At 39.4% G+C, this 16,531-nt stretch overlaps 1 protein-coding gene across 1 annotated transcript in view; it reads right to left on the bottom strand.

Annotated features, from left to right (window-relative positions):
* efnb3b (ephrin-B3b) overlaps window positions 1–13,689 on the bottom strand; it is a 107,093-nt gene extending 93,404 nt beyond the window's left edge. Inside the window, exon 1 of the mRNA XM_056244105.1 lies at window positions 12,680–13,689. Within this exon, the coding sequence (XP_056100080.1) occupies window positions 12,680–12,828 (149 nt within the window). The 5' untranslated portion in view covers window positions 12,829–13,689. The remainder of the gene's footprint in view (window positions 1–12,679) is intronic.
* Window positions 13,690–16,531: the final 2,842 nt, after the last annotated feature.

Here is a 16,531-nt window from a genome sequence, read left to right as displayed (position 1 = left end):
AGTCAGATATTATATTCATACACAAACAAACTGAAAACACATTTGATCCTGTCAAAAAATGGCCTTCATAAATCTTATAAATATGTCTAACTAAAAAAAAATCCATCTAAACTCTAAAGCAAATATATATACACAACCTTACATACACAGACACACACACACACAAAGCTCCATCACGTCTGTGCAGTAAAAAGCTTGGGGAGTCTTTGTCTCCGCCACCCTACAAACCCCCACACTCTTTCGCCTGGCATTTTTAACCCTCCTTTTCTTTAGGTAGACGGACAGAAAGAAAACCTCTCCATCTGTTCTCCCTCCCGTGGCGTTGGAGTTACACTGCAGCCGAGCTCCAGCCGAGAGAGAGAGAAAGAGAGATGCAGGAAACACACTGCTGAAAAAGGGAAAGAGAGAGACAGAAAGAGCCGTGCAGAAGGACGGGGTAAAGGAAAGGTAAAGGAGGATTGATTTTCTTGTTGTCCAGCTGTACAGCACTGAGAAGGTGTGAGTCACACGGTCACTCACAAATGCTGCTGATTTACTCGAACGCTCTGTGAGAAAAAAGAGGAACTTTTCAGCATTTTCTCTATTGATTTGGGTAGGGTTGTCAAAGTAAAGTAAAATAAACTTAATTATAAAACTATATATATTATATTATATATATAAAATAAATAAAATAGTTTCATATGCTAAGTCAATTAGGTATTAATGATATTATAAAGTAATATGGTAAGAATAAAGAATTTGTTAAACATTACCCTAAACAGTGTTATTAGAGTTTTTAAAGATTAACTTCAAATGAGCATCTAACATCGGTCGGTATTCAATATGGTTCAGAATCAGATATATTAAGTTCTGACGTAACCAACTTTCCTTGAAGAACAGTTTTCCTGAAAGCATAATCAAATTCACAAACATATTTAACACAGAAACACGTCAGGCGCATGAAACACGTCAGGAGTATGAAGCACGTAGAACTTTCTGACAAGGGCATGTCCCTTTAAAAAAATTAAGAGAGTGTGTGTGTGTGTGTGTGTGTGTGTGTGTGTGTGTGTGTGTGTGTGTGTGTGTGTGTGTGTGTGTGTGTGTGTGTGTGTGTGTGTGTGTGTGTGTGTGTGTGTGTGTGTGTGTGTGTGTGTGTGTGTGTGTTTGTTTGAGGTGTTCGGACTGGCACAAACCCGTCAAACCACCGGCTTCAGAAAAAAAAAAAACACAGAAACAACTATTTAAAACACAAGCGACTATTTAAACCCAGCACACACACACAATTCTGTCCAAACATGTGTAACATGATAGAGCGGGTGGATTAAGAGACAGGAAAATTAATAGAAAGCGAGAGTGAAAGAAGGTGGAGGGGGGAGGGGGGTTCATTGAGCGAGGCATAATTTTTTGGCAAATGATTCAGTGTTTAAGCGGGACTATATGTGTTAAGAAGTTTGTGTGTGTGTGTGTGTGTCTGTTTGAGGTCTTTCAGCGAAGCGCAATGGAGACCTCTTTTGTTCTGAGGGGAGGAGAGACTCAAGAAAAGCCAGCGAAACGCTACTGAAGGAGAGAGAGAGAGAGAGTCCGGCCTCTGAGGAAATTTAACCCCTGAAGTTGGATTTGATCCAGCGCTCTAAGCTATAACATTTTTTAAACAGACGTATATGCGTTAAAGCTTTTCTGCAGAAAGAGAGCGCGAGAGAAAGAGCGAAGAAAAGAAGGGGTGAAACTCAAAGCCGCCTGCACTCAGAAGTGCATCTCAAGGCTGGGCTGAATTATAGGAGACGCAGCTGAAATACTGAAGCAATATTAAAACATGGCATCAGCACCGGGGGCCAAACTGCTCATGAATACAGGGTTCACCCCGCCTGCAGTCTCTCTGAAACACACACACACACACACTAACAAACGCTTAACGCTTCTCGCACTGTTGAGGAAACGCTTTGCTCTGCATCTCAAACAACAATGCCAGTGTCATACGATATTATAGTCAAGTGATGCATACGTCTGAACTTTAACGGAAGTTCACCCAAAAATGAAATGATTGTAGGCCTATTCAATATTGTTTCAAACCCATATCACTTTCTTCCTTCCGTGGAACGGAGAATGAGAAATGTTGAAACCGTACTTTACCATTCAATGAAGGGCTGTCAAACTTTAGAAAAAGCACCATAAGGATTCAAAGCGCTTGTGTACAAATTAAGCAATAATCCGCTGAAAAACTGTCAAAACTCACATTTGCATGTCCTGGTTTTGCCAAGTATGAGACATATTCCTTGATTAACATATATTTTGTTGATCCTGGACCTGGAACAACATTCCCCTAGCCCTAACCTTATACCATAATATCCTTTAAACCAGGGGAATGATATGTGAATAACACTGATGTAGAAGCACATAAACCTGGGTTTTAACCTAAACTTGGGATAAACAATAAACTTGTTCCTCAAATCTGATTGGTTGATTGGAATGTTGTTCCGGGATCAAGAAAGATGGTGATCTTGTTGCACTTGGTGAAAGAAGGATCTTCCTCAGGCTTAACTCAAACCTGACATGATACATGACACCAGGTTTGACCACAATTATATTAAATGTCATTTGTTCTCATTATGGACGTAAAACCTGGTGCGACTGAATGAGATTTGAGAGCTACAGCAGAACATTTCCAGCAAAGTATGACTTCATAAAAAATATGCATATACAATATAGCTTTTTTATATATATATATATATATATATATATATATTATATATATTGCACACAAGTTGCGTGAACACATTTTTGAGTTTTTGCCATACTTGTCTCAAAGCCTATTCTGAAAAAAAAAAGAGCAGGAATGCATCGATATTAAAATTCAGGCTGATCCTGAGAAACCAAAAATGAAATATTAATAATATCATATATTATTAAATGAAAAACAGCATGGTATTAATATATCTTAAAAAAAATGGCATAATATTATATCAAAAGTATAAATTAATTATGAAAAACTTAAAAATAAAACACTAAAAACTCAAATAACTTATTTTAAAAGCTAGTGAATATATCCAAATAAACACTAATATTGGCTGATAACCGATTCTATACTGAGGCCCGGTTTCACAGACAGGGCTAAGATTAAGCCAGGATTAGGCCTTAGTTCAATTAGGGCTTTTAAGTAGCTTTATAAACATGCCTTAGATAAAAACTTTACTGATGTGAATCTTGAGACATATTTTAAGACATGTCAGTGCAATATGCTTTCAGTTAAAACAGCTCAAACACGCATTTTAGTCTGAGACTAGACTTAAGCCTGCGTCTGGGAACCCGAAGGAACGTCTCCTTGGGTTCTCCATTAAGACAGAAAGTCATATGTGTTTTGAAACGCACGAGGGTGATTAGGCGATGGCAGATTGTTCATGTTTGGAGAAGGGAACTGATTCAGCACTGATTGCAACTGTTGACGGTAGTAATTGTAGTCTCCGTGATTTGTTTTGTCCATCTAAAAAGCGATCGATGACAATGGCAGGAAACAGCGCGGCTGGTGGGACTGGTTTATGTTTTTTAACGTGACGGATTCTTCCAGCTGAAGTGTGTGGGGAGTCGTGGGAGGGTTGTGTGTGTTCTCGTTAGCCCTAGTGCTGTCACCGACTGTGAGTACTGCGCTCTGTGTGTGTGTGTGTGTGAGAGGCAGGAAGCCTTCGGGGTCGCGATCCGTTGACCATCTCTCACACTCTGTAAGTAGGTCACGTCAAACCCCAGGCCCCCTAACTGACACTTACAAACTGTCACACCTACACACACGCTAGGGCATTTTGGTCATTTTGTCCACTCAAGCATTCCACAGCAAAATCAACTGATTACTTGAGAGGATTGGGGGGCAGATTTATAAAATAAATATACAGAAAATAAATACAGTTTAAAAGTCTGAGTTCGGTACATTTTTAACGTTATTGAAAAAAGTATTTTCTGCTCATTAAAGCTGCATTTATTTGATCATATAAAAACAGTAATATTGTGAAATATTATTACACTTCAAAATAACTACTATCTATTTTGATATATTTTAATATGTAATTTATTCCTGTGATCAAAGCTGAATTTTCTGCATCATTACTCCAGTGTTCAGTGTCACATGATCCTTCAGAAATCACTCTAATATGCTGATTTGCTGCTCTTATTATTAATCATACTATTATTAACAGCAGTCATACTGCTTAATATTTTTGTGGAAAACTTGAATAGAAAATTCAAAAGAACATAATTTAATTTAACATAATTCATTTTTTAACTGCCATTTTGATGCATTCTTGCTGAATATAATGTATGGTAAACTTTATTTTAGGGTCCAATTCTCACTATTAACTTTGCTTATCATTAGTATATTACTAAGATATTGGCAGTTTATTAGTATTTATTCCCCCGGTTTCACAGACGAGGCTTAAATCTAGTCCCAGACTAAAATGCACACTCTAAACAATGCTGGGTTGTTTCAACCCAAATTTGGGTCAAATATGGACAAACCCAAATGTTGGGTTAAAAATGTAATTTAAAATTTTAACCCAACTTCAACTTTCACTTTCAACTGTACATTTTTTAATTACATTTTTTTAACCCAACATTTGGGTTTGTCCATATTTGACCCAAATTTAGGTTGAAACAACCCAGCATTATTTAGAGTGCATGTTTGAGCTGTTTTAACTGAAAGCAACTTGCACTGACAAATCTTAAAATATGCACACCAGTAATGTTTCTTCTAAGGCACTTTATTAAAGCTACTTAAATGGCCTAACTGAACTAAGGCCTAATCCAGGCTTAATCTAAGCCCTGTCTGTGAAACCGGGCCATAAAGCACATATGAATGCCTTATTCTGCATGACTGTATTCTACATCCCTTAATCCCACTCAATTTAACAACTACCTTACGAACGATTAATAAGCAGTAATTAGGAGTTTATTGAGGCAAAAGTCGTAGTTAATAGTGAGAATTGGGTCAAGGTGTGTCCAAATGTAATATTTTGAACAATAGTATAGGCTATGTAGATATATATTTGGTCTTCCATAACACACAAACCTGTATTTGTTCCTCATATATTTCAATTTTACTTATTTTGGTCAGGAGGATTTCATAAAGAGAGAGAACTTAGAGGTCCAAGTACACACACACACACACACACCACAGTATTTTTAGCACAGGCGTTAACACAAATCATAGGGCCTCAGTCAAAATCAGACAACACTTATTAGACGCCGCGGAGGACAGAAAAGGTTCGCACACTGTGCACGCTTTGAATACAACTGCAGATGTCCCAGTTTCCGTTGATAACCGCCGTTCCCTCTGCTGTCTTCTGACTGTGTGTGTGTTCTTAACCAAAGAGACGACGATGCAAATGAAGTCTGGCTCCATGAGTCTGTCTGTCGCTCCTGTTCACAGCTCTGAGTTCAGTCACCTTCGGCCCACAGAGCCACTCAGATATCTGATCCTAAACACAACCAGCCAAACCTCAGGCGCTCTGTATCCGCGGATTATTATTGCGCAGTTATGATTTTAACTACTAGAGAAACAAGTCAAAGCTAAGGTACTGTATAGAGTAAATAGTGCTATATCTCGCACAGATCTGAGCTCCATTCCCTTAGATCTGACAACTTGCCGATCAATTGTTTGCCATATCAGAGCTGATTCCAGATCAGAAGGCAGACAGAGAGGCGAGGGACGTCGATAAAAGCTAATCTATAGGAACATGAAAGATTTCCTCAGACTATTAAGTTCATCTAACCAACTCCGAGGAAAGAGGACAACAACACAATCCTCTGACGGTGCAAAGACATTGCCGGCGGTTGCAGCTCAAGAAACATTTCTTAATATTATCAATGTTGAAAATCAGTGATCTTTGATGAATAGAAAGTTCAAAAGAACAGCATTTATTTGAACAGTAAACATTTATAATATAAACCTCTAACATTAAAAATGTATTTGCTGTCTCTTTTGATCAATTTAATGCACCCTGCGTGCAGAGTAAAAGTGTTCATTTCTTCTTCTTTAAAAAATTGACCAAATTGCATGATAGTTAATGAGGAAGGAAGGAAGGAAGGAAATAAAGAAGGAAGGAAGGAAAGAAGAAAGGAAGGAAGGAACTAATGAGAGAATGAAAAAAGGAAGGAATGAATGAAGAAAGAAAAATAAGGAAGGAAGAAATAAATTAAGGAAGGAAAGAAGAAAGAAGGGAATGAAAGAAAGAACAAAAAGAGGAAGGAAGGAAGAAATTAAGGAAGGAAGGAAAGAACAAAAGGAGGAAGGAAGGAAGAAATTAAGGAAGGAAGGAACAAAAGGAGGAAGGAAATGATAGAAAGGAGGAAGGAGATGAAAGAAGGAAGGAAGGAAAGAACAAAAGGAGAAAGGAAAGGAAAGAAAGAACTTAAGTAAAGGAAGAAAAAAAAAGTAAAGAAGGAGGGAAGAAATGAAGGATGAAAGGAAGAAAAGAGAGAGAGAGAGGGAGAAAAAGAGTCCCAAGAGCTGATGGTGCGTGTGTGTGTGTGTGTGTGTGTGTGTGTGTGTGTGTGTGTGTGTGTGTGTGTGTGTGTGTGTGTGTGTGTGTGTGTGTGTGTGTGTGTGTGTGTGTGTGTGTGTGTGTGTGTGTGTGTGTCTTTGACCCCGGCTGGAGCGTATGGCAGCAGGAGAGGATGATCCTGATTTGTAAAGGCGGTGTGTGTGTGTGTGTGTGTGTGTGTGTGTGTGTGTGTGTGTGTGTGTGTGTGTGTGTGTGTGTGTGCGTGTGTGTGTGTGTGTGTGTGTGTGAGAGACCGAACCGAATCACACACAAATACACAGCGGCCCAACGCTCATGTGACCCTTTAAACCAGGGAATGGAATTAGCCAAGAAAGAAAGAAGTGAAGGTCTTAACATCTGTAGCAGCAGGAGGACACACACCCTGATCAGCTTTATTACGCTTAAAGTCCCCCGTGGTGAAAATCAAGCTTTTAATGTTGTTTATATATGTCTATGTGGTGTTTTTAATATGCTTTAAGACAAACCATGTGTAAATTCATAAGTCGACAGCATTGCCGAGTATTTTCTCCTTAAAACTGCAGTGAACCAAAGACAGTCTCAAAAACACGGTGTGAAATCGCTGGTGTTTCTGACGTCACACACTACCTTGTAACCAATCAGATCAACGTGTGATCGTCAACCAGTGGATCTCTGAGCTGAGTGAGTGAGTGGAGGCGGGGCTCATTTGCATATTCATAGAACCACGTATACTAATGAGGCAAGGGTGTCGAGTTACATTCACGCTATTTTAAGGCATGAAAAAAAATTCTTCAAGGAAAAAAACCGTTTTAATATGTCATTTTGATGATCAAAGATGAGTTTTAAGGGATACAATGATTGACTAAAGCGGGACTTTAAAAGAAATAAACAAGCGGAGGAAGACGGTGGAGAATGAGTTGAACTGATTCTCTGTTTTGTATACGTGTTCGCTCTTCGTCTGAATATTACGGCTTAAGTCAGGAGGCCCAGTTTCCGAGATCTGTCATCACTAACCTGCGCACACAAATACACAGATTCAAACAAACACAGAGTGATGAGAGATCTTCAGAGCAAGACCACACACACACACACACACACACACACACACTCGCACCGAGCTGCAGAGGTTTAGGAGGCCCGCTCTCAGGAACACACCATTCCCCACACGTCAGCATGAGTTTAACAATCAAACCGTGTGTGTGTGTTTGTGTGTGTGTGTCTGACAATCTACTTCCTCAATTATTTCAAAACAGCTTAAATTATCGCCCCACAAACGTCTGGATGCTTTCGGCACACAGAAGTGTGTTTGTGTAAACATGTGTTCCTTATATTTGCATCACACAGCCCCTGAACACACTTCTGGCTGTCTCCGCAGGGAAGGCGCCATTGTTTCCCCATTATATTGCCTTGTGTGTGTGTGCGTGTGTGTGTGTGTGTGTGTGTGTGTGTGTGTGTGTGTGTGTGTGTGTGTGTGTGTGTGTGTGTGTGTGTGTGTGTGTGTGTGTGTGTGTCTGGTCGCAGTTATACTGCCACATCAGCTGAGAGCCATTTTCACAGCTCCTGTTGCTGAGAGCTCGTAAAGCCTCCAGCAGCCTCTGCTACACACACACACACAAACACTCACAGTTTTACCTATTTCTCACTGCAGGGTACTGAGCTGATGCCATATAAGAGCTCAAACGCTATTTCATGCAATACACACCTTTCATACACACACACACACACACTTGTTTACTTAGCTATTAGTAATGACAAACCCTAACCCTACCCACTCTAAAGAACACTTTTCCACAGGGATGCCTCTACATGTAATTTGTAAGTTAAGTTCGGATGATAAACACTTTTATTCAGTAAGAATAACACGTTAATTTGATCAAAAGTCACAGTAAAACATTTATAATTTAAAAAAAAAAAAAATTAAATGCTTTTCCCCCCTTTCTATTGATCAAAGAATCCTGAAAAAAAGTGCATCACGGTTTCCATAAAAATATTATGCAGCACAATTGATTACAATTTCGATAATAAGAAATGTTTCTTTGAGCAGCAAATCATCATATTAGAGTGATTTCTGAAGGATCATGTGACACTGAACACTGGAGTAATGATGCTGAAAATTCAGCTTTGATAACAGGAATAAATTGCATTTTAAAATGTATTAAATTGTAATATTTCATAATTAAATAATAAATCATTTAAATTTTTACTATAACAGCAGACTCTACAAAAAAAGCAGACTCTCTCTTCCTTCTTAGACCACGGTGATTCTGCACACACACACAGTTGAGCATTTAAACTCCCGGAATAAAACCAAATTTCCCTTGACCGAAAGAGGTGAATCCAGTCAGGAAGCTTAAATGGATCAACTCAGTTTAGCCAATGAACACGGATTCACACCTCTAATCCATTCGCAAGCAGGACAAAAAAAAAAGTTTCTATGTTTGTTTTTACATTGACATTTATTTAGCAGAAGCGACTTACAAATTAGGACTTTCTGAACGCAACGTGTCAGTGACCATATTGAGATCGAGTCTATCCTGATATCTTCTCCCAAAGACCCGAAATTTCCCTCATATGCCTCGTCTTAAACCTGCGATCAGCTAACTGGCGCTTCTATCCAAGCCTAATTAGCCTACGCTAAATTAATTATTAAAAATCCAGTGGGGGTAACATATTTCTTTGAGAGCGAGTGCTGATACAAAAGGCCCATCACATGTACAAACACACACACACACACACACACAGACCCTGTGACATTCATGATAACACAACAAATCCTTACAGTCACCCACAATCGTTCGTCTGAATTCATTATCGGAAAACCCCCCACAGGTTTGAGCAGGATCTGAATCTCTGAAACGCAATTACCGACACGCACCGTGATTGAACACAGAAACCTTCTGAACCGTCACTAACCATTTGGGATCCAATAACCCGACCAGCGCCTCAACATGGCCGATTGCAAGAGTTACACGGCCCTCACTGACCGCCCCGGAGCATCAGTCAGAGATGTGTTTGCTCATCCAGAGAGCGCCGGGAACCAAGGACACACAAACACACTTTGTCTTTCTTGTGTGTAAACAATGTATCAGGAGGTGCAAGTCAGAAGGTGAAGGACACGCGTCCCAGACAAGCTGGCTCACCGAGAAACACCATTAGTCTTTACTAAAAAAACAACAACTTCTACTTCAGAAACCATTTTCCATCTACGCACACTTAATTAAATATACATACCGAAATTACATTAAAGTGTCCGTGAACAAACACAATTTCTGCTTTATAGATTTCCCCCCCGGACGCAGACAATTTCAAGGTGATCTTTGTGCTGGACTTGCATTTTCTTAAGCCTAACTCAAACTGACATTCATGGCTTAGAAGATATTGATTTCTGTACATTTAAGGATGCGCCCTGCTGTTCCTCCCTCGTCTCTCGCTCCCTCACTCCTCCCATCACTTCTCAGCTCTTTCGTCGTTCCTCTGAAAGCTACACATGTTTGTAATTTGGCATGTGGAGGAGAGTGGCAGGGCCGGCGTGAGAGGCCGAGACGGAGGATAGTAGTGATGGATATAGAGAGGTGAATAAAACATTCTACAGGTGCAGGCCCTCATCTTCAAAGCACAGGTTCACTGATCCCTGTTAAATATACAGCACTGCCAACATTGTAACCTTCGTACTGCTACTTTTAGTGCGAACCCCTATAGCCTGGGGCAAAACCACACGGCCCAGATGTCTTGTAAGTTTGCATCGGCGTGAGCAGAGAAATTCACACTGCATAGTGCATAGTGTGTGTGTGTACGGAAAGAAAACACACGTTACATTACAGTGTTCATGGGTAACACACAATGAGAGTGACTATTACAAATAAACAAGACCATAATAGTATGTCATTTATAGTGCTTAACTCGTTCTCCACCAGTGTTTTCTTAAAAGTTGCACAGTCCTATACCTCGTCCTGGGTCGACATTTCATTCGATAACATTAGGCAGTTTTGAATATGCTTTTTAAATGTTGAGGATCGTGTTATTTTACATATGAGAATGATTACATATGATATCGCGTGTTTCTGTGTCTTCTTCGCATGTCTTTTGATCAGGAGATTCAATACTCTTTCAGAAGATGTGTCATAGCGCCCCCTAGTATAACGGTGAAAACGTGGAAAGCCGAAAATTTCCATCAAAAGCGTTGTCTCATAAAGATGGAAATGGCGGGGAAAGAGTACTGTTAATTAGCCTAAATATTAGGATTATAGATTAATCTGCCGATATTTGGCTAATTGAGATTTACGGCATGAGCCGCTGCTTCATTTGCCAATTAATGGAACGTCAGAAAATACATTTCTGATTTAATTTCTCTATTGTAACTTAGTAAGCCAATAAAAGTGTTTGTGCATCGTCAGCATTTTAGGTAGGCCTATAGGCTACATTTGCTATCATTATGCATTAGCTAGCCAACAAATGGTAGCAGGGGGAAAAAAAACATTAACATTTCAATCTACCAGTAGGCTACATAGCCTACTTACATCAACTATGACAATCAAACACGGCCTGCAATGTACACTTTCTCAGCAAAATGCCATTTCCCTAAATTGTGAGCCTTTCCACGGTGAAATGAAGCGAATTCAGAACATTTAAAGTGCAAATAAAGCCGTGAGAAAACCAGCACCCACTGTTGATCGCTTTAAATCGACTTACATCGATTACAATTGATTGAATTGGTTAAAAACGATTATGAGAGGTGTTGCGTCTCACTCCCAGCCCAGGTAAATGTCAAGCAGAAAACGCGCGTTCACAGACCCCCCACCTGCGCGCGCACCCGCTTCCAATGAGGTCCCTCAAACCCCTGCTAGATTAACACAAGCAACACCGACAAGAACCCTCATTAAGAGCGTCTGCCAACGGCCACTGGGACAGAATAAACCCCCTCCACCCCCCAGCAGCATCTGTTGAAGCGCAGAGCCCGGTATATGCGCCACATGGACGCATTAAAAACCTATTCGTCTTTCAAGAGCTCGTGGCACCACTAATAGCCCCTCATAACCCACATACCGATTTAGACCGGGCACACAAGTGCTCCCACGACGCCGGGTGTCCATTTAAACAAGCCCAGTAATGACAGAAGGGCGAAAGAAAGAAAGGGGTCTGCTCAGCCATAAATCGTCGTTTATGTGCCGGACACGCAGTTTGCATTGGTTTCTTTGGCTCCCCACTAAATGAATTCACAGTTGCTGGGTTGCAGAAACCTCCCCCTTATTTACCGATACATATACTACGAGAAATCTAGTCGTAAATTGCCCACTATTCCTTCCTGCGGCATGGAAAATCGTGTCACCTCCGTGACTGGAGTAATAAATTTTGCAGTGCGAAACGGGACTGATTGACCATCTAAAGTTAACACTTGCGTGTAAAACTTTTCGCTTCAGGTGTCTCTACGCTAACTAGTCCACTGGAAGGTGTCGACCAAGAGTGAAAAAACTGACACCTCCTTTTGTTTTAACCGTCTTGACAGCAGAGAAGTTGCTAAATAGTCCACCAGTTTACATTGTTCAATTTGGTTTAAAACTTAAGTTCGAGTTTACACGGAGAATGAGTTGACAACTATAGGCTAAATAAAAGTGGAGAGGCTTTTGATTCCATGTATATTTTTTTTATATATTTTACGCAGCTGGTGTAAATAGGGGTCACGAAAAGTGAAAGTTTACCACCTTGCCAGAACATATTTTGTCGAGCATGCTCTAATGACAAGAAGAGAAAGACTAAAAATAGTCTCGAGGATGTCAACACGTTCAGCAAGAACATTTCCACAAAGGTTACATTGTTTAGGCGAAAAAATGCTTGGTGTTGAGCAACTAAAACTCGTGCCAAATCCAACTGGAGCGTATCTGAAGGAGAGGCAGTGAAATAATAAACAGCGGCGGCTAACTGTCGTAAAATTCCTCAACGCACACCGTCAATGAAATGTGGCATTTATTAGTCTGGCGACATTGATGCTCGTAACTTCTGCAGACTCGTGATTATCCACTAAGGGTCTTGTCGGTAATAGCGCTTAACAGCTTTCTTTCCCCCCTGTGAGAGACATTTCAAAGCCGTCCTTCAGCGATTTGTGCGAAAACACGAGGCGTTTTGAGTGTCTCCAACGCAAAGCTCTTCTTAAATAAACGGGAATAAACGCCGTGCCCAATGCCTTTAGTTGCGGCTCTTACCTTTTGTTCAAGGAATTCCAGTAGATGGGCTCCATGTTGGTCGCTGTGATCCCGAGTAAATCCACTAAGAACATCAGCAGAATTCCCAATCCATTTTCACAGCCTCGACTCGCCATTTGAAATCCCGAATTCCTTCTATTTACTCCCATCAAATCTGTGTGGGATACTCTCCCAGAGGATGGAGATCTCTAGGACTCGGAACAAAGCGTTCAGGTGAATCCGTCAGTGTGATTCAGGAACAACGTGTTTGGGGAGCCTGCATGGATATCTGCGAAACACGGGAGATTAGATCAAACAAAGGTGCAGTCTAAGTGGATTTAAGCAGGGTCTTTGGGGAAAAGTCGCTCGTGGACGGAACTCCTGCGCAATTCAATTCCCACAGCCGTTTTGCTGCTGTTTTCCTTGCAAAGAGTTTACTTTTCCAAAAATTCCTGATGCCTTATTTTTTTTCCCAAGGCGTTTAGGCTGGACCAATCTTTCCTATTCCCTTTCACTCCCACTTCATTCTGTTTCCCCGACGAAGTAGGACGGGAGTGTGATGGTAGATGGATGATGGTTTGGAATGAGCTTTTCCTCTCCTCTTCAGAAGAACATGTTGATGCTGGACAGATCTCGCTGCTTCTCTTCCTCACCTCTAAGTTCTCCTACTGGATTTTCCTGCTTGCCTCTGAGATTCCAGTAATCCCGCATACACACAAATGAAATGTTGCAATCCAGATAATTAACGGGGGGAAAAATAGCAAAACTAATTAATGCAAATTAAAAGCAAGCATGAAAACTAATTTACAAATTATTGCCAGATTTTCCAGGGAGGAAAAATGTTGCAATCCTTATTCATGGGTTTCGGTTGCAGGGTATTTGAGAATGTGCTCGGATGTGGCAAGTCATTAGATAGTTCATTTCTCGTCTGTCCTGCTTGGATTCTCTCGATGTGTCTCTCTCACTGGCTGCAAATCCGACTAGTGAGACTTGTTCCTAACGCTCGGCGCACACTGACAGACTGAGTTGTTTGAGAAAGAGAAAGAGAGAGAGAGCGCGCGCGCGAGAGAGAGAGCCAGTATGGCAAGCCGTTTTGACTTTTATTCATCCCCAGGTTATGAATTCTTGATATCATCAACATTTCCACTAGTAAAAATGCTAATTCGTGATATCAACAATAACGTCATCACTCACGGAAATGCGAATTCTTCTTGATATCAAGAACTAGTAAAAAGATTGTATTTTTGTCACTATAGTTAATCAGGCTCTCATTCAAATGCAGTTGTTGATATCAAGAATTGATTTCTTACTAGTTGAAATTCCAGTTTCACAATACAATTCTTACTAGTAAACATCATAATTATGTTACTAGTAAAAAAAAATTCTGGTATCAAGAACTCAATTTTTACTAGCTGAAATGTTAATTCTTGATATCTGTAAATGTATTTCTACATGTTGTTATTTCTGATATCTGCAAATGTATTTCTGATATCAGTAATTAGGAGTAATTTCAGATATTTAAAATGGCTTTCTTATGAGTAACAATCACATTCATGATATCAGAAATTAACATGGTCACTAGTGACAATTGAATTATTGATATAATTTTTTTTTATTACTAGTAGCAATTCAATTGTTGATATCAAGAACAGACATTTGCACTAGTAACCATGTAATTATTGAAATACAAAAACTATGTTTTTTACTAGTAAGAATTGTATTTCTGAAATGTGATATTGGAAGTAGGCCTAGTAAGAAATCAATTCTTGATATCAACAATTGAATTTGAATGGCAGCCTATGGTGACATATAACTAGTCAAAATATAATTACAGATATCAAGAATTAGTTTTTACTAGTTTAAATGTAATTCTTGATATCATGAATTTGTATTTCTGCGAGTGATGACGTCATTGTCGATATCAAAAATTAAAAAATTTACTAGTTGAAATGGAAATCCTGATGTCAAAAATTGCCATTGCTACTATAGAAATCTAGTTCCTGATATCAAAAATGCATCCCCTGGGAATGAATAAAAGTCTAAACGGCTTGCCATATAGAGGCAGAGGGAGAGAGAGAGGGGGGCGCGCTCGAATAAGAAAAATCCCATCTTCCGGCTGGAGTGCGCGCTAACGGAGCGGATTTTTCTTTGGGGGATTTGTTTTTTCCGCATGTAGAGGTGCTATTAAATCACATCAGTCATGAACACATCCATATACCATGCATGCAAACATATTTCCCAATGCTCACGCAATTCTCTATAGTCTATACCCATAAATAAATAATAATAGTCGCTGAACACACATTTTGTGACTGCTTCTTTTCCGTTTGAAATGATGATCGTGAATCAGCCGATCACACCGATCACCGCTGTGCGTTCAGAAGCGACGGCTTACGGAGCCACAGCGCCCCCGGTGCACTCGCTGGTAACGGTGCATGTAATAACATTTCATGCTGGTGGTAACGACACTAATGACAAGCTTAGTAAGATATGCAGCTGATAAAGAGCTTGTTTAATCAATAGTATCTCTACCGTCCAATTGAAACTGGAATGATTTTCAGCATTCTGCGTAGGCTATGTGAAAAAGCGGCAATTAACTGTGTTTGTATGCCTGTCTATTACATCTGAAAACAACAATTAAGAAGTGTACTATGAACTAAGCGCTGCTGCTGATGGGACCCGAGGCGTGTGGACGGCGGACTAAAGCCTTGCCTACACTGACACCCAGTGGTCAAGGAATGATACTGCAGTCCACTCACACACACCAAATCAAAACACTCATTTGGACAGCTACATCAATTTTATGTAATACAACTAAAACAAAACGATCAATCCATCCATGTCATTTTTATTTTGTTTTAGTGCCATTACATTTTAATCAAAAGACTTTACATGGCATTAATATATGACAATTAAAGAAGAGTTGATAAATAACAGGCATTTTAACGTCTAGTAAAAAGGATACATTTGTTTTAGTTTTCCTGGTGTTTAGCAACAATACGTTTTATATTGTAGTTTTTTCCTGTAAGATTTGTGCATTTTTCTAATCATAGAAAGTTGCTTTCACAAAAAAAGATAAAAGGTAATTAAGCATTTTTTTATACAACAATTTCGAGTGAAATTTTGATGTCATTTGGATTCAGTGAGTAACATTAGTCACATTATGTTAATGTTATTAAAATAGGACTAACAATAACAATGTAAGCTGCTCCAGGAAATTATTACATATTTAATATGTTGTTCATCAGTAGTGTCAATCACACTATAATTTAAAAAAGACTAATTAGGGTATTAAATATGCATAATTATATATCAATATTTGATCTGATAAACCTGTTAGTTCAACAGAGTATGTGCTGTACTCACTTTTTCAAAATATTATGATATATGAAAATGTTTGTATTTCATTTTTAAAAGTACACCTTTTTATATACTGGAAATTACAGGAATTACATGGGTTGTTTTATTTAATATGCAACAGTTAACATGTTTCATAACTAATTAAAGGGAAAGTAAAGTTTCCCATCTTGGGACCAAGGAGGATAAATGATAAAGGCAAGTGAATAAAGGTTTTCATAATTTCTTTAAAGTGATAGATCACACGAAATTGAAAATGCTGTCATCATTTACTCACCATCATGTTGTTCCAAACCTGTATCATTTCTTCTGTTGAACACAAAAGGTATTTTGAAGAATGTTGGTAATCGGTAGCCATCGACTTCCATAGTATTTTCTTCCCTACTATGAAAGTCAACGGCTATCGTCTGTCTGATTACCAACATTCTTCAAAATATCCTCTTGTGTGTTCAACAGAAGAAACTCACACAGCTTTGGAACTAGCTTTTGTAGTTCACTTAATCCTGTGGTGCATCA

The sequence above is a fragment of the Rhinichthys klamathensis genome, unplaced genomic scaffold (assembly GCF_029890125.1).
Source record: "Rhinichthys klamathensis goyatoka isolate OS25496 unplaced genomic scaffold, OSU_Roscu_1.1 h1tg000909l_1, whole genome shotgun sequence".
Classification (NCBI taxonomy): Eukaryota; Metazoa; Chordata; class Actinopteri; order Cypriniformes; family Leuciscidae; genus Rhinichthys; species Rhinichthys klamathensis.
This window is presented reverse-complemented; position numbering and strand designations above follow the sequence as displayed.